The 26116-nt window shown below is 41.0% G+C and overlaps 1 protein-coding gene across 7 annotated transcripts in view; it reads right to left on the bottom strand.

The window, feature by feature from the left end:
* The window catches only part of ZBTB20 (zinc finger and BTB domain containing 20), a 52124-nt gene extending 27326 nt beyond the window's left edge, over nt 1–24798 (bottom strand). Inside the window, exons 1-3 of one of the 7 annotated variants that reach the window (XM_083819682.1) lie at nt 24780–24798; nt 24465–24652; nt 4216–5823 (exon numbers count right to left, since the gene is read on the bottom strand). In XM_083819682.1, the coding sequence (XP_083675808.1) occupies nt 4216–5803 (1588 nt within the window). In that variant the 5' untranslated portion in view covers nt 5804–5823; nt 24465–24652; nt 24780–24798. The other 6 variants (XM_083819685.1, XM_083819687.1, XM_083819683.1 and 3 more) reach the window with 6 other exon arrangements.
* Nucleotides 24799–26116: the final 1318 nt, after the last annotated feature.

The raw sequence follows: 26116 nt of genomic DNA on the forward strand, positions 1-26116 counted from the left end.
ACAAAAAAGAAAAAAAAAAAAGATAACAGAATTAAACCAGCTCTGTATGACTCTTTGCAATAAACTAATGGTGAGTCTTACACGGGTCTTTGGAGAGATGCTTTGGCTAAGAAGGTGTAGTTCTGTTAACAACTGTGTTTTGGGACCTAAAACTTTGTCTGACCAGGGGTTTCACAGTGCTTTACTATGGAGGCTGCAGGTATTCCCAACTTACACACAGTGAAAAGGAGCTCAGGTGATTTGCTCAAGCTCACGGAGACGGCACTGACAAAAACAGGAGTTAAAAAGTGCTGGCATCTTCTACTCAGCTTCAATAGCTCAGCCTCTGCTGCCCCAGGCAGGGAGGAGGAATGTTCATGTCTTGTCCTCTTACTCCTTTCTAGCAAGATCTTGTTCAAGTTATTTTACCTTTCAGTGCTTCTGTCTCCCTACCCGTATGCAATAAAAACATGATCTACTAGACCGCTGACTTGTAACACACTCATTTTTGGTAAATTGCTTCAAATTTCCCAGAAGAGAAGTGCTAGAGATTGCCAAGGGAATCCAGCTCTTCGCAATAGGTTTACATTTGCTGCTCCTTTTTTGGTCAACTCTCTTAGCTGAATTATGGACAAGAGTAACCGAAAAGGGTACCAGTAAATATCAATATAGAGGACTGCCCAGGCCAGCCAGCACAACAGAAAGGGCAGCCTAACACATGAACATCCATGGTAACAGAGGTGAAATTTAAATGACCTGACCACCAGATAAATAAAATTCCTAACCAGGTAACCCGGAGATGTGAACTCTGATCATATCCAGACAAACCATGATGAGGCAGCCTTAAAAAAATATTTAGCTGAGGATATATAACTGATTTGTCCAGACTACTCTTAATTCCTCTGCATGCTCAGAGTTCTTCTGGGAGACAATGCCACAGCCTTATGCTTCATAGCATCAAGCAACATTTACATGATATATGGTAGTTCATCACCCTCAAACCTGCTAGGGCGAGAGACTCCGTGAAACAATAAAATGATCCTCTTATTTCACCAACTGGAAAACTATTTCCTTTGGTCATTCTGCAATCTCCTATCTAGCAGACATCCTCTTCTTTCACATCCTGCTTCCTCCTTTTTACAATCTGCTCGGGACTATTTTATATCCTGAAGAGTCAATTTTCAGGGATGATCACATGCCTGTGGTAATGTGTCATTTGGCTTTGCGTAGTGAGATTAAAATATGCTACTTATGCTCAATTTTAAAAGGAGATCATTAATATGGATTGGATGGCAAGGACCCCTTTTTTTTTCAATCACCTCCATCTTTGTTTCTTTTTATTTCATGGTTTGTACTTATGATGGCAACCTCTGTGGATGGATCCACATGCTGCACTTCCTTGCACCAATGATGAGTTTGTCCCAGTTTGGTCAAAGATACTTGGTCAAAACCCAGTAAGTCCTTACTTTCCTGCCTTTGCCGAGCATAGAGTGGTGAGTTTAGACAGGCCAATATACTTGACATGTGCTATCTGGAAAATGATAGTGTGTCAGCTATAATCATGTCAGATTAATTTACAAGAGACTGATTACATTTGCAACACTCATTTTTGCCTCAGGCAAGATATCTCCCAGAGTTTTTAAGAAGTTGGTCTCCTTTGCTGTAGACCCTGTTAAGACTATGCTATAAAAACACCCTAATTTTTTCCTGCACATATTTCTAAGATATGCTGTGTTCTGGCTTTTTCTAATTTTATCTTCTAAACCTTCCTGGGACTTCTTCTGTCCTAAGAATCTCAAAACTCTTAAGGTTTTCTTCTTTGAATGTGAATTTAAATGCTTCCTTACTGATCACTGTGTTGCCTTTTCCAACTGTAGTTTTTTAGTCCATGATTCTTCATCTTGAAGACAGGTGTTAGGTGAATTAGATGTGCTTGTTCTTCCTTTTGGTTCTTTATTTCCTATTTGGCTGGTTTCAGCCAGTAATATGGGGCAGTTACTGGATATTAATCACAGTGTGATATGTAGGAGAAGGCAATGATGGCTTATAAGGTGCATGGTAACTGCATACGTTCTAGCTCTGCGTTTCCACAACAGTGCACGTCTGAGAACAACACTGTGGGATACATTAAAGCCAGCCTGCATGGAACATGGCAAAACATCAGTCTCTCGTGTGTTTGCATCTATGTGAAAGGAGAAAGGGAGGGAGGTTTGTGCCTACACTGCAGTGCTTTCATTGCATATAAAGCTGCATCAGAGTATCATTCTTGGAAGTATAAAAACATAGAAAGATTGGGTGAACTTTAGCTTGTTGACTTCTGTTTTCTGATTAGACTCTTCCATGGATTCTCTTGTGAGCCCTCCTGACGGCAAGACTAATTCAGACATATGCATCTCCCAAATCTTTCCCTTTGTCCTTGGATCCTTTCCAGAACCACTTCACCTGGCTACTTTCAACAGGGCTGAGTAAAGTCACCCTGACAGTGGGCACAGCTGTCTCCACTCAGTTTTTCGAGTGCCCCTGTCCAGCAATGGACAAGGTAACAGAGGCATGCTTTCTTCAAGACTTCAATATAAAGGTTATTTTCAGAAGGATTTTTTGAAGCCCTGCCCTCTATTGGTCAAGGTGCTATTGTTTTTCCAGATGTTCTAGAAACCAGTTAGTTCCTAAATGAACTTGGAAATCATTTATCTACACTATTCTTTCCTTGCCACTGGAAGTTCATTATTTTTGGTATTCTTAAGACACACACAAACTAAATATGAAGTCATGATTGGAAACGTCTATCCATTTCCTTGGTTCACTATGCATAGCAGCTAGGTCTTTCTTTTTGGTCCCTTTTATCCGACTCTAAATACCAAACATAGTATGCAGTTGAGGGTGGGAGAAGTAAAGCACCTAATCTCAGTAAAGTTATTTGTGAAAAAGCCTTTCTAGCTTTTGGAACAAGGATGCAGGCAGATGTATTTTACTGTGTTTTTAATGGGATATTTCTCTGAAAAACACAACACCATCTACATGGTATTTTAGCTACTCATCCACAACAGAAGGATGGAGGACATAAACAGACACAAGGGGTAGTCTTGGGATTCAGAATTCTTGATCCTTGCAATCGTACATTTTGTATCAGTCCTGAGGAGTGAACCTTTCTGTATATTACGTGTATACGAGAATATAAATGTGTGCCTTAGATTTCTAAAGGATTTTTAAAATTAAGTGATAATTATACATAAATAGTAGTTAAAAGTTTACATACACGCATGGAAGTGAAATTTATTTGATACAGTAGGGAGGCACGATTTACATTCCTCCCATACCTTAGGCAATTTCTCCAGGTTCTACTCCACATATCACAAACCAAGCATTTATTTTAAGACCTGATGTTAACAAAATGACTGCTTGGTGAGAGAAATATTTACACTTTCTCTAAACTAAAATTTATCTCCAAAGTCAAAATGAGCTGAGGGCTAAAGGATGCAAAATTTTCTCTTGAACCCAGAACAGCTTCTTCATTTAAGATATATATATATATATATATGTATATATATCCTTGCTTTAAGTCTCATAACTCAACAAAGCTAGAAAAGGCAGTTTTGGATTAGTAGCAAATATGGGTACCTATTTTGTCTCAAAAGACCATATACTAAAAACAGTCACATTTTTTAGACTAAAAGGTTGCTGCTGTTGTGTTACATTCATTATTTAAAAATTTTCTCCCACCAAGTCCTAGGTTTCTGTAGTTGCAGTTAGTGAAACATCTGGCTTACCAGGAGACGGGGAATTATAGCAATAAGCTTCAATGAAGTACAGAAAGACTTCTTGAAAAAACTCCAAATTTACTTCTTCATAGAAATATGTGAAATTTAGAAAATATGTGGCAGAGTGTGTGTAACACTCAGGCCTGGACCTACTGCTGCAACTCCACCAGGAATGAGCTTGGGGACAACAAATGCTTACCATTTCCTTGTATGGAAGCAGGACACATTTTATTCCAAGCAAAAAAGAGCTTGTTTCTGCACCATACACAGTTAGGCCCCTCTACGGGACCTGTGTGTGTCCACAGCGGCTCAACTTCAATGCAGTCAGCTTAGACAGTGTTCGGTGAGACCAGCTCTCTGAGCAGCCTCTCCCTCCTGCTTGCGCTGGGGGCTGGCAGGTTGGGAAACAGAACCGAAGTCCTTGTTTGTTAAGGACTTTCCCTGGCTTCATGTGTAAGCCAAAGGGACGTACTCTTACCTGTGTGTACAAACATGTGCTTGACGTAGTTCTGTTTGGCGGTGAAAGTCTTGTTACAGAGAGTGCACTCGTAAGGCTTTTTTTCGCCTTGCCCACCTGCTGTGCTGTGGCCCGCAGATGGGGCCAAGGGCTGAGGGGCTGGCAGCTGAGCAGTAAAGGTTGACAGGCCAGGCTGGGACACTGTCACAAACTGTGTCTGTTGGCCAGCTATGGGCTGGGGCAGGCTGAAGAGAAAAGGCTTAGGTCCGCTGCCAGCAGACTGTGTGGTGAAAAGGGCAGGCAGGTAGGTGTTGCCAGCTGTGCCAATGACCTGAGTGTTGCTGGTCAGAGTCAGTGGCATCCTCAGATTGCTGGTGAGGGTTTCTGTCTGGCGTAAGTAGATCTGTGTGGTTGGCAATGCTTGGGCAACAGTTGTGTTGACAGAAGGCTGCAAAGCCCCCTTTTCGGTGCTGTTATTGACTGTGAGCACTTTGCTGTCCATTTCAACGTCATTGCTTCTCTCTGGTGAGGAAGAGTTGGCATCTACATGTTGCTGCTGCTGCTGAGGCTGAGTGCCATCAGCAGGGACGTCGTTTTGATCTGCTTGAGAAGGTTCTTGCTGCCCATCCCGGCCCAGACCAGCCATAAACTGCTGCTCCACGGAATCGGGCTCAGTGCCAATGGAGGAACTGACTCCCGAGTCAAAACTCTCCCCTTTGGGCTCACTCTCAGTGCCTTCTGCTTGGTCAGTGTCCTCAGTGCATTCCTCAGACTCGTTGCGCTCAAGGATCTGCACCCTCTGTTGGCCATAGTAGTCATAGTCATCCTCCATCTCCTGCTTAATATGGATGTTGCCCATCAGGGTTTGAATTCGGACAGGGCGTGGTTGCTTGCGGCAGTGCGTTGTCTCTGGAGTGGTGGAGAGGTACCGCTCCATCTGTTGCGACCGTTCGTGGATCCGGGTAATCCAGCTGGGGTCTTCCATGTGATGGTCCCTGGGGAGCCCCAGGGCTGTTTCGTGGTGGCTGACCACAGCCCCACTGTAAAAGGAGCGCTCCCCACTGCCATTTTGCATGGAACAGGCATAGAGGGCTGAGTAGATCCTGTCTACACTGTGCTGCGAGTGGCTCTGCAGGTAGCCGGACTCTGTGTCAGTGCTCTGCCCCGAAGTGCCTGATTCGGGTGTTCCCCTGGGTGTCTCCTGGCCAGAATCCTGAATCACCGGGTAGACCTCTCCCACATTTTGTGAGACAATCCGTGTGCACTCATCAATCACAGTCTTGATCTGCAGGATGCTGGCAGCTGTGAGGATTTGGAGGGCCTCTGATTGTGAGACCCGCAGCACCCCACTGTACATGAAGTCAATGAGCTTTTGCACAGACTGGACTGACACCACCGAGGGGATCTCGATGTCGCTGTAGCCCAGCAGCAGCTTGTCCTGGAAGAAGGGGCTGCCAGCCGCCAGCACGCAGCGGTGGGCGCGTAGCATGCTCCCGTGGATGCGGACCGTCACGTCACAGAAGTGGCCACGGTTGCGCTGCTCGTTGAGGGTCTCGAGCACAGAATTGCTGAAGTTGTGAAGGTTGATGCTATGAATGCGCTCTGTCATCCCCTTGCAACTGATGTTACCTGTAGCAAAGCAGGTGACAAAAAAAAAAAAAAGAAGAAAAGAACAGATTGGGTCTTGTCCTCTGCAGAAACATAGCCAGGACATTGGCAAAGGTGACTGCCCACTGGATAAAAAAAAAGCAGATCATACTGTAAAAACCACAAACAAAGGCACAAATAAGAAGACACTGCCTTTGTAAGGATAGAAGTAAACTTCTGCAATTCTTTTGCAGAAGCTCATGTTCTGAATTTTTGGACAAAAGCAGACAAAAACAGGTGTAGCTGGCCTAAGTTTCAACCACATTCCTGGGCCTTAGACTTCCTATCAGCTTATATGGCTTTAAAAAGCCTAGGGCCAGCCAACTGTAAACACCGAGCTGGATTTTAGGCTGTTTGGATGTGGACTTACTCCAGAAATGATCAGATTCTTTCTTTAATGACCCTTTACTCCAAGTTGTTAATGCGAAGGGTCAACATGAAAATGCTGTTTCTATCTAGACTGTCAGTTTAAGGAATTTGGATCCTGGGTTTTATGCTACAGTTATTTGTACAAAAAGTTGGCAGTCACTTTGCAAAATCCAAATCTGGTTCAAGATTTAGAGTGTAAATGTTCCTAAAATCCCACGCACAGTGTTGTCTGGGGCTGTGGTTTAGAACATTTGCTACCCAGTAGTGACAAACAGTCCTCTATAAGAACCCAAAGCAAAAAGTTAACATGAGCTGTCCCCTTCATTTTTAGCATATCCCAAGTTCTGACTGGCACCAGAATGCCATCATATAAAAACAAATGTTCTCCTGCTGTTATTTACTTGACAGAAACTGGAAAATTACAGACATTTACTCTAAGGAAGACTTTGTCTTAGGTTGGCTGAATAATATAAACAGAGAACAGTTTAGAAAAGCACCTAACTAATATGGGTACAGAGCCAACATACCCTTCAAAATTAACTTTCCCAAGTAACTTCTTAATCTCTCAATCCACTTTTCCCTATCTCCATCTTGCTTTCTTTGGTTTTAATGTTTTTTCACTACCTTTCCTGTTCTTCACTCATTTTTCATCTGTTTAGCTTTTGATGGCAGAAACTACATTTTCATCTTTTAACTGTTAATAACCAACTGCCTTTTGAGTGGTAAACAAGTGAAACATTATTAATAAATTACCTCTCTTAGTATTCATAGTACATCCATCACCTTGGTTCCCAGAAAAGCACACTCGGGAAAGTAATGAAAAATCACCACTGGTATTACGGGCATTTTGTCTTGAATATTCCTACCTAAGCTACAACTCCTTTTACACAACTGGTTGTTAGGGTGTGAGAATTTAGAAGTGATGTTTGGTAGAGAAACATGAATAAATTAAACTAGCTTATTGTCACTGTCTGTTTTAACAGAAATATAGAGAGCAAATAAATGACATTGAAAATGGTTTCATATGCATGTTTTTTAACCCCAAAATGTCCCTCTGATCCAGCCTAAAGGGTGCTTTACATCTCATACTCAGACAATAAAACAATGTGCACTGCAATTTGCAGGAAAATATGGAGTGCTCTCTCCTCCGCTTTTTCCTTCTCATTTATCCCCTCCTGCCAACTCAAGCACCTTTATTTTGGTGCTTCTAATAAAAACCACCTTGGACACAGGCGGTCATTTCAATTCCATGAAGCCGATGATAATAAAAGGGAAGCATAAAGGTCAGGAACTAGAAATCCTGATGTGGCCAAGCTGAGTGAAGAAATCAGATGCTAACAGATGTGAACTAGCCAGTATCAGAACAATACTAATTTCCATGTGAGGTTAGAGCACTAGGGAGATGCTCAGATAGCAGTAACAAGGAGGAAACCACTAACAGTATCGTGAACATTGTGAATTACATCCGTCTTGTTCATAAGCTTTGTTGGGAAACCTGAGCTTTTCCCTCTGGTGAGGCTGATCACAGAACTGGAAAAACGTCTCAGCAACTAGGAGCCTTTCCTTCAAGAGCACTGCGATTACTATTACGAAAAATAATGTACAGAAGAGATCTATTTCCTCCTCCTTCCAGCCAGAATCATTCTCCAGAGGCTTCCAGGGTAGATCCATTTTTTTTTCTTTCCCAGCATGTCACAAAGATTCAAAATGTATTGAAAAAAAGTAGGAATCCTCGATTTGAAAGGAAGAGAGCTTTGCAAAAGCTTTGTGTTTGTGAGGACACAGAAGGGTGGAAGATTAATGATAAACACTTATTTTCAAGACTTACAGTAGGCCATGTCAAGTGATTGCATAGCTACTCATTTATCTGCATCTCCCTTTGAGTGCTGGCCTATCAGTATACTGGAAATGTTTCCATCAATAAGTATTGATCACTACTTGGTCTGACCCTATTGCTCCCTTTTCATGTAATTAGGTCTTTAAGATGTTCCCTTGAAAAGGGAATGACATATAGTTTATGTTTGGTTTTGTCAAATGAGGTATTTCATAATAAGAAGAGATATGCAGCAGTCTAATACAAAAAGCAGTCTAAACCAAAAATCACGCCTTGTATATGCACAAGGTCGAACATGCTACAGACAGGTCTCTTGACTTGAGTTGGTGCACAGAATCCTGACTTTGTTCATATGCATCTTGGCAGACAACAACAACTTTGTTGGCCAGACTCTGAAAATTGACTCCTCAGACCCAGCTCCTTTTCAGTGTGAGCTGCATCAAAAGTCTGGGAAAGTAAATTTTGCAACCTGTTCACAGATCATGTACAGAAAGGAGGAAGGACAAGGTTCACCTCTAAGTTTCAGCATCCTTCCTCAGGTCCTGGCTGGAAGAAGTGAGAGCTGTGTAACCACAATGCATTTGATCATTAGCTCCTGATGAAAACAGCCAGAGTTGATCAAGGTGAAGAAGAGGTTTGTGCATGTTCATGAGAGACTGGTGTGAACAGCTCTCCTATAGGAACTGATCTAGGATGCTAAATTCCTTGAGGTGTAGGGACTGAAATAAAAGTCACTTGAGTCACTTCATGTAAGGCAAGGAGTACCTTTTGGTTGCTCCTAGTATAACAGTGCTTTCCCTTAAAGATCCTCTTCTTATTTCTTTACTGCTTCAAGTGAAATTGGAACATCTATCACCTCTTCAACTGATCAACAACTGAGATTCAGTCCTTAAGAATAAAACAAGAGTGGTAGGTGGAAGAGACACATAACAAATGGTAAAACAACTAATGCAGATTTTGAGGATATTTTTTCCAGGCCACCTCCCTTGACTCTTTACACTGAAAACCATTCCTACTCAAAGTACAGGCAAGCAAATCACTTGCAGTAGTGTGAGGGATGCTACAAACCACAGCAGCATAAAGAAGCAGTAATTCAATATAACAAATTCTAGAGATTGGTCTCTAGCAAAATTCACTGTCCCATGAATTCTCCCTCTCTGTAGGGAACTGCGTCCAGATCCAAGTTTTGCAGTTGCTCCTTACTGTACACTGCTGTAATCAAAAAGTCCAAAGGTGATGCTCCCCATAAAGGGGTGGACTTACCAATGTACGTTTAATTCTAAAGTAAATGTGGCATTCTCACAGAGAATACTAGAGCCTTGGACAAGCCCCAGCAGCTGTCAGTTCTGCACAAGACGCACGCACACACACGCACACACACTCACCTACTCGCCGCACAGAATGCCTGGCTCGGGAAAAAGATTGCTGTCTCAGGCTCGTCTCAGACCTGCCACTCTTTTAAACTTGAGACAGTGGGAGATTTTCTGTGAAATTCAAGTGGTCTTTGTTAAGTGTCCTCCCACCCCCCTTCCCTTTTTTTTTTGTCCAGTAAACACGATGTAGAAATCCCAATGGACTCATTCTGAGAAACTCCTGTAAAATGGTTTTGTCCCCTTTCTGTGGAGCAAGTTCTGATTGGTGGGACATTCACAAACCATATAGGAAAGAATGGGTTTGAAAATGCAAAGGCCATTCTTACCCAGATGGGCAATGAATAGGCATTTGGCCAGTAAAAAAAAAAAAAAGAAAAAAAAAAGAAAAAAAAGAAAAAAAAGTAAGAATAAAAAAAGAAAAGAAAAAACTGCACATTTGCAATCCTCCTGGGATACAATTTGAAGCTGGCATGGTATAAAGGTGAAACATTTTACTGTGCAACTTTGAAAAAAGCTCCGTTTCCCCATATGCAAATGCACCGATTAAACTGTCAGGCTATTCACAGAAACATGCATGGAATTCATCCTCAACTAGTAAGAAGGAGCACAACATGGATGGGAAAGGGAAAAACTTTTGTTGTGTAATACATGACTGAGTGCTTAGATTAGTGTTTCCCTGAATCTCATCCACCCCTCCTGCTGACTTTTATACTAAGGGTATTCAAAGGAAGGCAGATTTTACCATGACAATAACAGTGACAACCTCTCCCAGTACAGTACCAGAGGGGAAGGCAATGGCAGAAGGAAACAGCAGGCAGTGGAATCCTGGAAGATGCTATAGAAAATGTGGAAGTGCAGCCCTGAGATACATCGAGGACTGCCTGAGGGCAGATTTCTATTTGCCAAAGCTTCAGTACATAGACCTACATAAAGCTAGAAAGGTATGGCTCATAAAAGTGATTTTTTTTTGTTTGGCAGAAACAGAGAGAATCATCCCAGCAAACACATGGTGTAGCAGAGCTACAAAGATGTATGGAATACTTCAGGTCATACACAAATGACTACGTTGTAAATTTTAAAATGTATTTTGTACGGGATTTTTTTTTGTACAGCCACTAGATGTCCCTTTCTGCAAAGCCAATGCTTGCTGCTTTAAAGCTCATAACCGAACGATATCACAGAATTTGATTTTCTCTAGCGTCCTTTAAAATCACAGTATCGCAAAGCTCATTGCACAGTAATGAATGACCATTTCTAGAAATAGTGATGTGGAAACCACCAAAGCTATTGTAACTCAGCAGTATCTCAGTGCATGGCCTTTACCTGAAGCAAACTATGACACTGAAATCCAGGCTCTTTTTTGAAACTTGCTGTGTAGTCTTTCACAGGAATAACTAGCAGAGTGAACCCAAAAGGCTCTGTCTTACTTTCATACTTAGAGGGTAAAATGAATAATTGCCCTCCAAATGAAAGAGTTGGTGGGCCTGTAGAAACATATAGATTGAGTTTTGGACTCACTTTTTCTTTAGAAGCATTCAGAAAATTGTTTGGCAACAAATCTTGTCTATGTATCAGTAAGAGGAACTACAACTATTTTGAAATTGCTGCTTACTTTGTCTTCCTGACAAGCTTCTCAGGCCTTGCATTGAGAATACACAGTCCGAGAGACAGAAGAAAAACTGGAGGCATCATATCTCCTATAGAATACGTGCATCTGTAATTCAGTCATTAGTTTCTGGAAGCACCACAAACTGAAGTAACCTGCTGCTGGAGACCAGTGTCATCATCTACTTCTTTCTCTAATCTGTGGTCTCCAAATCAAATGTTGGAGGATTACAGCCTCCTAGTTGTATCAAAAGGATGCATTAAGTTCTTCACACAGTCATCTAGTCTATTCCTCTTCCTTGTGGTGGGAACAATTTACTTACACTACTTCTTCAGCAACTCACCTAATGTTTGCAAAACCAACAATGTGGGGGATTTTCACTCTCTCCCCAGACAGACTGCATACTATCTTTATAGCAAGGAAGTTTTCCTAGTATTCAACTTTCAAACCAATTAATCATCCTTTCCCCCAGCAGACAGAGAACTATTGACTACGTTCCTTTTTATAGCAGTCTCTTACATATTGGAAGGTGCCTCACATTTCTTTTTTAAACCTATTTTTTCTAGAAAATCCAAACTCAGTTCTCCCGATCACACTCACTGGACGTACGTTCTCTTCTCATTCTTACCTTCTTTCATATTCTATCCAGCTTGTTCTTCTCTCTTTTAAAATGCAGTAGATAAAGTACTAAAGTAGACAATACTTTAGCTGAGTGACATGAATGAACAGTTGCCTGAGACATCTCATATACATACACTTTAAATACCTTAAGGAATAAATAAAACCAAGCAAATAAAGTTCTGTTATCAAAATTAAACCCTACATTTTTTCCTTAAGAAAGGCATGTCTCAGTGAAGAATCCTCGATTTGGAATGAAGAAATCTCAACTCCTGCATAAACATGCCAGTTCAGGGGAAATACAGCGTGCCCATCACAACACATGAAAACCCCACAATTTCCATAGGAAGTTTTCTCATTTCCATGTATCAGTGTCCCAGCCTTAGCAATCATAACCATGGGTGCTTTCTTCAGTTCCAATGACCTGATTTATTCCTAGTGATGCAGTTTTTATGTTGTGTTGTTCTCAAATTAGTTACTCTAAAATAAAACTACATTAATAGAGTAAAAATATGTATCTAGTGTTTCCATAGACAAAATTAGTCCTGCATCAGGTTCCAACTCTTTGGGACCAAATTTATTGGAAGAACACTTTTTTCACTGAAGGAAGTGACTTGAATTTCAAATCCTGAAAAAATGTTAGTGGCTGACTTCTTAGTATATATATTTCAATGATTCCAGAGAGGCCGATGTAGCCAATCCTGTTCAGACTGATTCTCCTGAATATTTGGCCTCATTCTGAAAAGGGACCTTCAGGGGAAAAGCTTGTACGGAGTTTCAGGAACAGAGGAAGAACATTTGTATCCTCAGCAGGAGATCTGACCAGGAGCAGCCCCTGCTTTCTGTTGCTTTAAAGGTTTGCTGGAATTTTCACCCAATCATCTGCTTGAACATCTTGAAAATCAGTATCTCCTTCTATAATATCTATCCAAAACAAACACCAGATGACACTACACGAATTGCCCTAACCCTACCAGATTGTTGTTAGAATCAAAATATGTAGCAGTCTACATTTAACAGGAAGTACTGTATTTTTACCAGCACAACATCTATTAATGTGTCAGTAATATACTCTATGGAAGAAAAAATCACTGTGTTCTGAAAGCTGTCAAACTTCTCTAAATTTCATAGTCTAATAACTACATTTATTTGAAAGACAGAAATGCATGCACACACAAGCACAACCTTATTCTCCGAGGAGCAAACATATCGAGTAGATGGCTAATAAGAAAGAGTTTGTTTAAACTTTGCTCAGAGGACAGGGTTTTTCTGCAGACTAAGCCATGTGCAGCAAATTTCCTATGGATGATTTATTTAGCTAATTGCCCTGTCCTTTTTAGCATCTACCTAATGATGAGATACCTATTTTACATAAAACTGGAGACAAAACCATAGGTGTCCAGTACATAAAATTGCTTCTATATCCAGTGGACATAAATCCCAAACGTCAAGCATAAAAGCCTCTATTTCAGTCTCCATGCTTGGGGAGCAGGCAGTGAATCACCTCCCTGTGCTTTGCCTGGAACTCTGCAGGAGGAGTCCATCAGCAGTAATCCCATTTACCCCAGGACCTGCAGAGTAGCAATGTCTGTGCCTCAGTTTGCTTCACATGTAAAAGAGGGGTAGCATCCTGCACCCAGCTTCGCCAAAGGACTGCCTGCCTTCGTTAATCTTTACAAATTGTTCTGCATTTCTTGGAATAAAGAGCACTAGAGAAAGACCAAGAATTAACTCCAAAGGTCTCTTCAGACCTCCAGGTTTACAAAAATAAAGCTTTCTTCTCACACTACTCTAGTGCTTTGGTTTCTTTACAACTCTTCTATGGTGAACATCCTACTTAAAACTGCAAAACACCAGGTAAAAACTAGCTTCAAGTCATAGTATTCTGGTGACCAAGGGCTTAGAAGTGTTATAGTACATTCACCTATTTTTATGTTAAAGAAATATTCAATTTTTAGACAGATTACTTATTTTTCCTGCTTTCCCACTAGTTTATATTCTTGCTATTTTAGGAAGTCCAGAGATACTTCAGAGAAAAGAGGCCTCTTTTATTCTCAGGCATATATTTGAGGTACAGTCCAACATACCTCCCTTGTGAATACTGGCATGCACTCTGTTTTACTCAATTCTCTGCTCCTCTCTCAACTTTCATTTGCAGACCCTCCACCGTTACAGCCATCCCAATATACCCCTGTAGTGCAGACACAGCCTATATGGATGGAGGCTGCTTTTCCATTAGGGGTCTACTATACCTCCAAACATACACTATGTTAACAGAAGAACCACCAACGCTGTCATCATAGCTGCATTACAGGGTATTTCACCAGGATGGCAGGGTTATTATATGGGTGTTAATTCTTGTGCCCCGGCCAGCTGTAATCATTTTACATTAGCAAAAGTTGGGATCACCAAACTCCACTGAAACCCGAAAGTGAGAAAACTGCAACTGCCCTCTTGTAATAGGAAACAGAGAAGGTCGTGTGGCCACATGATGGCACCATTTCCTAGGAAGAGAAACCAGGCTGTGCTCATCTCTTCCTCATTATGGAACGTTTTAATATTCTAAATGAAAACTGTTTCAACTGTGTTCGCTTGTTCCCAGAGAGCTCATGCACGATTATGCCAAGCCCCAGCATGGCCCAACTGTTTTAATTGGCTATAAGTTTAAGGCAGCTTGGTTCTTTAAAAATCTAGGTGCGTGCATCTACTGCGAGTTTTCCTCTGTGGTGCCAGGTACTGTTACTCAAAAGGCACGCTGAGGATTTGCAGTGAAAGAGTTACCAGCCAGATAAGAGTTAAGATGGGCCAAACAATGCCCATGAAGTTACTGTGATAACACTCTCCATTTAAACAAAGGTTAGGGGTATACTTCTTGGAAAAAAGGATAAACTTTTAGAAAAATGGAAGCAACCATGATGACGTATTTTGCTACTTTATGGTCCTGATTAAAAGCTTACTATATTAATTAAGAAGACTTTCACCTGTTTCAAGGGCTTTTGTTTAAATCTTAATGGCATATTTCACATTGCAAACCTGCATGAAAAGTGAACAAGGATTCCTTTTGGTCATCTCACTGTGCTGGCTCGTATACATTTATGTCCTCTCAGAAATCTTGTTCAGGGAGGAGAAAGGGCTGGGGTTGGGGGTGGGAGCTGAGTGTGGAGGAGGAATGAATTAGAGGGATAATAGGTGCAAATACATTAAAATGTGTCTCCAAAAGAGACAATTGCTATTCCATGAACTCTTCAGATTTGCCCTGTATTGTTAGGTTTCCCCCCAGGCAGAAAGACAAGGAGAAAAAGCTTATCAGTTTGAGTGTGGTTAAATACAGTAAGACTAAAAGCCTATGGGCTTTGGTTAAAAGGAAAATATAGATTAAAACCTCTTAAGATAATTACCTGTTTAGAAGATTTCTATTCAAGCTGGAATCCTCTAGGGGAGTGGTTGTAGCAGTCTGTTAGGAAAAGGGTGCAGTCAGAAATGGTTGGCTTTCATGGGAGAGCTGCAGTCTGTGGAAGAGCACTGCTTATACCCTACGTGTTTCCAGAGAAAGGTCTTTAGAAGTAGGAGATTTTGTTCTGGTCACAGAAGTAGTGGTTGATGGGAGAAAAAAGGAATGGATGAGAAGCTGTAAATGCCAGTCCCCAGGACTGGGAAAAGAATTCTTTTATCTCTTCCAGTGGCTGTGTCTCAGTTCTGGGTAGAGGAAAGCTATCACATGAAAACGCTAGATTTTATTTGGTTATTTTTTTCATTTATCTTTTTTACCTGTTAGTGAAAGGGTAATTGTTAACTAATACAACTGGGTACTTTGGTGAATATCTCAACTTAGAAATACTGCGAGGCAGATATTCATACTGTGCTAGACTGTGGCTTCTTTATTTTGAGTTTAGGGGGTGAGTGTTCAGGCCTGCTTCTGATTCAGATTTAAATATCAGCGGTAAACAGTATAAGCTCACATCAATGATGCTGAAGGCCACAGGGGAAGTTTCTGTCCTCATTGAGACCTCTTCAATTCCTGGCAGCAGGCATATTCCAAACCCACCTGCTTAGTTTTGATAGAAAGAAAAACATACAACAGAATGCTCTAAACTAACAAATGACAGTACTAAACAAGAACATAGCATTCATGGAAGACTTGATATCATTAGATGGATCTGTAGCATTAAATGCACATTGCTGCTTCCAACACTTTTTCTTTTTTTTCTCTGCAGGGAAAAGGCCCAGGAATTGCATGTATATGCATGCATACAGGTGATACAAACAGGTGATACTACTGTAGTACTTAAGAGTTATTTCACAGGTGTGCCTTCAGGCACATTCTACCCTTTGCTCAGCCAAAAGACATGAGTGATAACATCTGGGAGTTTTGCTTTTGAATACAGGGAGGGCTATGCCCTGTTTTGAAGCACTACATAGGATCAAAGCACAAGGTATTTTTGTTAAAGTTGACGTGGCTGCACACACAGGCATGAAGCTGTGGGGAGAAGTCCCTTGCTCTGTTTTTATTTCCTCTATCATACCCCTTTTCACACAAAAATTGCTACTTTGTGTTTTTTTCTCTATCTGTGTAACATCAATAAATTACACGTTATCACTCCTATCATCTAGTTATAAAGAGCCTTTCAAGATTTTTAATAGATACACAATATTGCTACACTTACATTTTCACTGGTAAGAACTCCAAAATAGCTGTTGTGAGATTGCTCTTAATTTATACTACTTCTCTCTTGTGGGTTTTCAAGAAGAAGCATTTCACCACATGTCACAGATTGATATGGAGTATATATTGAGCATCCCAACCGGGCAGAGATCCTTTCAGTGTTTAATACAACAAAGCTGGGACGAGTAGAGGTTCTAGGGTTTGTTTACTTTTTATTTTCTTTCCATAGGCACAGTTAATTCCTCAAGGAGCTATTTGTACTGACAGATTAACTAGAGATCTTGAATTCTCTTTATATTCCAGTTCCTGAGTGGTGGAGACGTAAATCTAGATCTCATGTTATTTTAGCCTTCTAAATGACTCCATGGACAATGAAAAAAGCATAGAAGGCATAAATAAAAAGATGGTGCAATGGCATTCTCTTTAGAAACAATCACACTTGGTGTACTCTGGAACCCAAACGCACAAGGCCAGCAAGACCCCATTGTCGTGTTTCATTGTACACCAGGCTGCCAAGACAAATGCCATGATAGAAATGAAGGAGTTTAGCGTGAGTTCACTCCCCAGCATCCGCTAGTACACTTAATAGACATTGGTAGGTGGTATTAAACAGTATCTTGCTTAATGTTTCAGGTTCTCTCCCAGTATCATGTTAAGACTTCACCACGTAAGCTGAGATGAAAAGAGCAAAAAGCTCCAGTGCTAAACAGATCAGTGATGAAAAGAAACAGAAGGTGACCAAGTCTATTTTTACATCTGTAACTTTGGAGTTGCATAGTTGCAACAAACCAGGCAATTAATGCACCACTCAATGCTTCCCAAAGCATGGAAGGTGTCTCCTTATAGCATGCAAAGAACCACCCAAGAGAGATGTAAGCACTGAGGCATGCAGGGTATTAATAACACACAGCAGGACAAAAGAAGATATAGATGCAGCTGTTTTAACTTTCTTCAAGGAAGAGTCACCTGTCAAGCATATGAAAATCTTTTGTGTTTGACTCTGCTACATAAAGCATCCTTCTGTAGACCATAGCAGGGAAATAGTACATTTGGCTTAGGACTGAGGAGACAACAGCAGTTGCAGGCATGCTTAAAACATGAAATAGTAATGATCAATATGATTATGCTTCATAACCTTTGAGCAGGTTATATAAAAAGGTAGTATGGGCATGTGCAACTTCAGGAGGGAGAACTAGCAGAAAAAACAAAAACAAAACCCCAAAACAAGAGGAAATTAGTCAGAAAGAGTCTGAAAGGAAAAGATAAGGAATTAAAATCTATAAGATCAGCAGGGAGGTGGCCTTAAAAATACTTTATTAGAATCCATATCTAAGGACGACAACAACAAAAATAAGGAAGAAGAGAAACACTACAATGGTTAAATAACAAGGTATAAGAGTTCAGCAAAGCTGAAAACGTATCCTTCCAAACACGGAAATCATGCCCAAGTAACACTAATAGAACAGAGCATAAACTGTTGCATGCTCGATGTAAAACAAAGATTAGGCAGGATGAAGGGGAAATGTAAGGAAAAAAACAGCTAGAAGTATAAAGACTGATATCGTAATAAAATATTCTTTAAACATATCAGACAAAGAAAGCATACAGGGCAATGACTGGTACCTAAGAGCATTAGATTATGTGGATTGATAGATTAGATAGGCAAGAAGCAGACTCAGTAGGTTAGCTAGACTACTGATCTATGAAAGCAATAAAGGTAATCCAAGAAGTTACAGAAATTATCCAGTGGAATTTGCATTTTTTCCTTTAATTTTCAGAATGGAGGATGATGGGAGAAGGAAAACTACCTCAAGGAGGTGAAGAAGAAAGCACTGTCCTGGAGATTGTTACTGAAAAAAAACAAAACTAAACTAAAACAAAGAGAGAAAAAAAAAATAATAAAAAAATATCCAGATCAACCAACCTACCAGAAACCCCAAACAACGCAGGAGTATTAGAATGTCATAATAAACAGTGATAAACACTTAGGAGTTTTATAGTATTCATTATTCACTCTTTTCATGAGTGAAATAGTTGAAACACTCATGTAATACATAAAGGAAGGATTTATAGAAGACTCATAACTTAAAGAATGGCAGTGAAAGTCAGTGGGGGACAGACTCTGAAAACATGAACAGGTAAACTCAGAAACATGCTACTTATGTTTTACTTGACAGTTACAGTATGTCTCAGTGGCTGCAGCATGAGCTGGAAATGGAAATACCATGGTATTTTCAACCTGGTCACCTCACTATCTTAAGAATGGAAACTATGGAATTTTAAAGAGTAATACGCTTCTTTTCCTCTTCCCTGATACTTAGAAATAATAGACATGCTGGGGACATATCTTCAGATTCTCCCCTGAAATCATGAAAGCTGGAAGCTTGCACGGCTTTTACAAACCAAAGCTGAAATTATGCATGTGTTCACTTATAGTTCCCTAAGTGGTGACCACTAAGAAAAGCCTTGAATACCACAAGCCAATATTACAGTGTCATCAAATAAGAGAATCAACATTTAAGATAATTAGACAAATTTTAAAAAGCCTCTATGTGAGTTATACATGTGATTTATGCATCAGTAAAAGTTAGGCTCCAAAGTCACACAGTTGCTTCTGAAAACATACTCACTGACTTCATAACTGAAGTACCATATGTTATTAGTCATTTCTCATGAGAAGAAAAGCCCGAGAGACCAACCTGACAAAACTCACTTAGTGTACTGTTTGGGAATACAGAGACCAGTTCCTATCAGTAGTACAACATTATACAGCACCACTTCTTCAGTGGATTGTGATGGCTTTTTCAAGAGAGGCAAGGCGAGCTCAGCTTATAGTTTTACATACCTTTACTTGTACTTACTTCTGGCTCTAAACAACTCAAACAACATACATCTGCTTCAATGAAAACAAAAGTCATTCCTGCCTGATGTTTCTTTGATAATATTACAAACAGAAATAAAAACATACAGGATGCAGAAACCATCTATGACTTGAAAAGCGATGTATTTACTAAGCAGAATTCTGAATGTTCTGCAAGACAAACGTATAGCTACCTCTCATGAGATCAGTATTTGAGAACTATGGATGTCCTTGCTTTCAGCTTAGCTTCCTTCAGAAAAGGCTCATATCATTATTATATTGTCTACAATAGGTTACCTAAACATACTTCCTTTCTTAGGTCACCAAAAACAACCTAAAAATATTCAGCTCTAGCTAACACATAGACTAGCAAAAATACGGATGAAATGACAATTAATGTACTGCCTGCCACTGAAAACAAGGAAACTGGTAGAATCAGGGCCCTCCTTCTCCCCTTTGAAATTGTTTCAAAGCTCCAGAGCAGTTCTTAGGGAATCATAATCACACATTTACAGAGGCAAAGAGGGAAGACCATAAGGGCCCATAACCATTCTCTTCCTGCCACAGAACCTCAAAGAGGAACACAGGAAACCTAAAACATAAAGATGAGGCCAAACCACCTTAGGATCCATCTGGTCTCTACATTAGCCATGGGCAAATCAAACCTGTTGATTCACGAGAAGGGAATGGACGATCCCTCTAGCTGTGCAAGAAAATTAAAACCTAGAGTTTCACACCCACTCCCAATGCTCTGTGGAGTTTAGGAACCTCTTGAGGTTCCCTCTCTGCCTTTTCCCATTTCGCTGGAAGGCTAACTATCTACAAAAAGCAGAATTTAGAAAAAGAAAACAGCCAGCCTCAAATTTCCCATCCTGTGAAAGTTAAAAACTCTGGAATTGGACCAAGTCAGCCACATCACTTGAGGACATATGGACAAACAGTTCAGATCTAGTCCATCACCAAAAGTACTTATAAAATGCATTGTATTCAATACATAAGAACTCTCTGTCTCATTGTTAAAACATTACTTATAAAAGTCCTCCCAATCACAACAACTTGCCACTGATTATTTCTTGGATTTTTCAAAAGTTATCCATGCCTCACTTTTCTTTGCAACTTTGATTCCCTATCAGAGTCTGAGGTCTCTAAGAATTCCGTGTGCTTTAAAATCACAAAATTTGCTCCATCAGTGTTTCCAATAATTGTCCAACCTGCCTCCCAGTCCCATGAAAACTCTTTGCTAAGATGTTGCTTTTCCCTTGTCTGGAACAAATTCCTACACAGATGGACCATCCAATGTCTAAGAATAACTCTTTTAACTATCAATAGAGACAAAGAGATTCAGTTGCACTTTTCCCATGGGATTCCTTTAAGTTTGGACACATCTGTTAAGATGCATACATCAGAGCCTGAATGAAGTTTTTGTCTGATTGTATCTCTTAGCACTTGTGGAAGTTTCTGCCAAAATTATCTTATCTCTTGGCACTTGCAAAACATATATACTGATACATGCTTTCTAAAGGCCTCCTGAAATAAGTGGCCTAAACAGACCAAATCAGTTTAAATAGAGAGCAAAGTCCTGATGACTTCCTTTCCTCCTAGCAAAATCTTTAGAAGCTTTACCTGAGGGAGTTCAGCCTTCAAATCTACTACCAACTTTATGCGTCCTCTGTGCCTAAACAAAAAAGTGTGTGGAAAGTTGCAAACAGCACCAATCTCATACACTTTACTTGGCTTCTCTGTAACCTTTCCTGAACCTGTGCCTCCATACTCGGCTTTGTAGTTTTTTGCACAAACACCTTTCTTCTGAGTAAGCAGCTACATCTGTTTGTGACAGCTGAGTAGCTAGAGGTGTTTGGAGCTCTATCAACTCACTCTATGATTTAATTCCAAATTAATTCAAAGTGGTGCTTTCTATTTGCCAAGCCCTACATGAAAACAGTTACCTCAGGAAGCACCTCTTTCTCTAACCTCTTTCTCCAATTGCATGGCATGAGCTCACGTTTTCTAAGACTGAAAAAAATGATAACTGGACACAATGTGTCCTAAGTTCTGGATTTTGCTTTAAAGATAAACTTGCACTGGAAATACATCATAATGTTCAAATCCAAAGTCCTAGAACAGTCAGAAGCAATTCAGTTTCATTGTGAATAAGCAGCACCAGAAGCAGCAGGTAGAATATACTACATTAAGCCCTAAATTAAGTTGTGTGTCACATACGACTTCACTCAGATTTTTTTTTCCCCCACTAGGTACTCATTTCAGTAATACTAGCATTCAGACTATTGCTTAGGCTTTCTTCACCTCTGCCTTTTATGGGCGAGAAGCAGATGGCTATCATGGAGCTTTTATTTCCTATGCTTGGAAAAAGTATTTTGATGTGAATCATTCCAAAAGCACCCTGATTTTTTAAAGTAAATTGGCTTATGAATATTTCTCATAATAAATATGTGGTGGTGTTTTCTGCCAAGCACTAGTGATTGTGCATGCAAAATGGTCAGTGAAGATTTCAAACTGATTTGAATAGGTGGCCCATAAAATCCAAGTCTTTTTTCCAGATACATGAATGAGGGCTTATGGAGCCATCTGTACATCGGTACATTTTTCCAAGAATGGAAATACCCTACATGCTGACTCTTTCAGGGTGTTTCTAATATTTTGCATGAGACAATTCCTCTCAAAATTCCTGTCTAATCCTAGTTTCTATATAGAGTATTTATCATCCTACCCCACCAGAATGAAAAATGCCTTCTTGAGAATGAAATATAATCTGCCCAGTCACAAGGGTAGAGGCTGCATGGTGGTCTGGACAAGGGAGGAGAAGCAATCCTGTAGTGTCTAGAAGGTAGGGAGAAGGACTGGAGGTGATACTGGCCCAAAGAAGGAAGACATCATCACAGGTCCAAATGCTGAGGGCAAAAAAGAGATGTGGCAATGTAGTTCTGAGAGGAGGGGAAGAGAAGGGCAAAGGGAGGGGTTCTAGTGTGAGGGGAAAGGCAGGGGAGGACAGAGGAAGGAGAAAGAATTTATAATGACAGGGAAGCATATTTTTAAATGTTGGGAGCTACAAATACTAACCTCTTGGGTCAATTAGTGTGTTCTAGCAGAAGGAATTGAGGCAACATTAAAAAAAACACACAAATACATAACGTGGTAGATAGCTGTAGTAAATATGCAGACATAAATTTATCATGCCTTATTTTGTCTTCATGTGAGAAACTGGCATTGCTATTTTGCAAGAGCGTGCCAAACACTAATTATATGCATACTGCCCCAAACAAATACAGCCTGATGAAGGTTATAACCCAGCATAAATAACGGAAGTTTTTCCATTGGTTTCAAAGCACAAGGAATCAACTAACAGAGATCAACACCACAAGAGGCTTTATCATTTCTTGAATTTTTGCAGGACTCTAACTGTATTTTGGGAACTAAATTTCAACAGCTACTGAAATAGGAGAGTATTAATGTTGAAAATATTATTAAAATTCTTTTCTGAAAAAATGATTTCCGTGTGAAAGGAGCATCCATTCTGGGTTTGAAGTTTTTCATTCATATTTGTACTGTGAATTTAGTAGGAGTTAAGGTGATTTGGGGACATTAAAACCTTTGGGGTGTAAAAGACAGTTTGTCCATAGAACAGGTAGAGCATGAAGAGCTGTAGGCTCCACCTCCTCATGGCGCCCTCTGCCAATATTCCTCACCCCTGAACTTGGCCACCTCAGAAAGCAAAAGCAGGAGGTCATTCTCTGAGTTCCCTACAATCCCTGTTGGCCTCTGTCCTAAGGTTGCTTTCATGGGTTTCTATTTGTACTGTCAAAAAACATCAGTGTGAGGTTTCAAATCCCATTTACTAATGAATTCTTTCATCTTTCTGAATGGGATAAAGTGATTCTTTGTTTGAAAATAAGGATTATTTTTTTCTTGTTGTTCTGCTCATTTTTGCATCTTTTCACAAGCTTTTTGTTTTCAGAAAACATTACAAGACAAAACTGTACCCCAGTTTTAACAAAGAGTCTGACATCTCCAATTTGAAGAGAATTCTTACATATACTAAATAGCATGCTGCCTGCTGCTCAATTGTTTCACGTCTCTTTCTTCTCCCCAAATCACCAGGTGAGATTTAGGAAAGTCTCCCCAATGTTTTTATCAGCTCTATTAAAACCAAGATTTCTAGAAGAAGCTCATAATGAATACAGTCAGAAGCCAGCAGGAATGAATTGCAGCTAAAGTGATTTTGATAGTGATGAGCCCTATAACCCAGCTGCTTCCAAGTTTGGCCCTGAGGCAGGATTTTTAAATTAAGAAAAGAAAAGAATATACATACTTTTTAATCTGATTTTTTTTTATTGTCATGCCCTGATTTTTTTTATAGGCCTTTGCAAAGTCTGGTTGGCTTCTGAGCTCTTGAAACCTGGCATCATCATCTTTCTTCCTCCTTTTTTCCCCCTTGTAAGTTTACAAGATCCTAAAAGCACCACAAAAGAGGAAAGCTATATTTTATACAACTAGTGAATGATGAGGTTGACATCACCCTCTGTGTTCCTGCCCAAGAGACTTTCAGGCAGGGACCACTATGAAATGATGTTGTTTTGAAGACTTCACAGGGTAAGTGCTGACTTTCTAAAGCATAGTTTTAATCATTTCTCTCTCTCTCTTTTTTTTTTTGGGGGGGGGGGCAAAATTTTCAATTTTGCATGTCCTTTAAAAGTTAATATCCTTTAAAAGTTAACCCATGCTGAGTAATCTGAAAGTGAATGCTCTGAAAATAAGGGTCTTAGGCTGCTACAAGCACAAAAGTTTACAAAGATCTTCCAGACCCCTCACATGCTGAATACAAACCCCTCTACAGAAGCACTCCTCCCTGTCTTGATGGAAATCCTTTACAAGCCAGAGTGTTAGAGCCAGACACTTGTTTTCTCCCACTGGAAAACAGTACAGGCAGAAACTCCCAGCCAGTAGATATGCTTGGGTAATGAGAAGCATATGACTACCTGAAGAGAAGTAACTACAGTTCTAGTTAGAAGGAGACACGCTCAGAGGGTTTTCCCTTTTTACTTCATAAGAAGTAGGAGCAGCCAACATGCTCTCATCTTCCTCTGGCTGGCTGCATTATCGTGACCCTAACACAAAACACTGTTTTAGGGATAATTCCCAAAAAAGGGAAAAGGTAAACCCTGAGGAAGTCATGCTTGTGCCATTATGGAAAGAACATCCAACCGGCTGGAAAACATGGTCTGCAGTAAGGAACATCTTTTCAGGAACCCTGGTGCAACCCAGGAGTGTGTCGGTGTACTCACAATCAGATGACCCTGTGTGTGCGTGCAGGTTTGTTGGTGAATGTGGTGAGTGGATGAGGGCCGGGCTCAGAGACGGAACAGCTTCAAGGTTCAGGCAGGGAAGGCCCGGCTTGGCGCTGCATGCACCCGTCTGAGTAATCTCATTCTCCTCAGACGCCTTCTGGTTTTCAGCTGTCTTGGGTTTCTTCCTGAAAATAAACAAAGAGACCTTTGAAGGGACTGACTGCATATTTGGGAAAAGGCATTTTTAGAATCTGTTAAAGATAACTTTCTTTTTCCCCCCTCACCCTCCCTCTCTCCTCCCTTTTCCCTTACAGGGAGGGAGGCAGAGAAGACTCTCCTCCATGCTTCTTGTTTGGAAACAAGCTGCTCCTTGTTTTGACTCTGATGCAATGGCCCTGAGACTGTATTACAGCAAACAGGCCAAGAACGAAACTCCTCATTCTGCCCCTACTGATGACATATAAAATGAAACTAGTCCCAGTGGTTTAGACAGTCGAAGCTTCATTTGACAAATATTAACTAAGGCTGCAGCATTCTGAACAGAAAGTTATACAGGAATGCAATAGATTTGTCTGAAAAGCAAAAAATATGCAAGTTTCCAGTTCAACACAAATCAGGGCAAAGACTCGTTTTGTAGAGAAAAGCAGTGAGGTATTTTTGATATGCAGAGGTCATCTAAGTAAAGTGTTAGGATTTGGAGCCTGAAAGAACAGGCTACAAGCACGATGCGTGCGAATCCTCAGTGCCTCCATCTATTCAGAACCTCACGGTATTTTGTAAACACAAGGGATTAAAGAGTGTTAAGCAGGTAGTGATTACTCATTACACAAATGGGGAAACCGAGGCACAACAAAGAGACATGATGGACTTTGACTCATACAGCAAGTCCTCTGTACAGGCAGGCAAGAACCTGGATCTCCTCTTTGCTTCTTTTCTATTTTAGACTTGAGAGCCACACTTCTGCTGCTCCCTCGAGGCAGGTGGCTGCCAGAGGGACCTTGGGACACAGCCTCTAGCAGGGGACGCTGCTGCCCTGGCCTAGGATGTGGCCAACAGCACCCAGATAAACATTTAGCACAGGGTGCTGCTGGGGCCATGGTAGTGCAGCCTGGCATCCACCACTTTTTGTCTGGGTCCATGCTGGTGACAGAGCTCCTCTCGATGGAGACAGGTCCTCTGTATGAAGGGACAAGCCATCAGCCATTGCCAGCATGGGAAGGGCTCCCCACAGGGTATGCGTCCACCTGGGACAGCTTGCAGCCGACACGGTGAAAAACGTGATTTTTTGAGACCTGGCAGGGCCTCTGGCTCAATTTTGAGACGACCCGGCCTTACAGGGACAACGGGGGGCAGCGAGACTCCCGCCGGGCCGAGCAGAGGCCAGGGCCGCTTACATAAAGGCGTTATATAAGGGCGGCACACCCGGCCGGGGGCAGGGCCCGGGCCCGCCGCCATTTCCTGGCGGTCGCCGTCGGGGGGCAGCAGCCGCCCAGGCCGGGCCGGGCCGGGCCGGGCCGGGCCGCCGTGGCGTCGGAGGTGTCTCCTCGGCCGCGACTGAGAGCTCGGCGGGTATGGGAGGGAGAAGAAGAAAACAAAAGTTAAACGGGCCAAACAGATACAAAACAAACCACGACGCCGCACCCCCCCCC

Source organism: Anser anser, assembly GCF_964211835.1.
Source record: "Anser anser genome assembly, chromosome: 1".
NCBI classification, from domain to species: Eukaryota; Metazoa; Chordata; class Aves; order Anseriformes; family Anatidae; genus Anser; species Anser anser.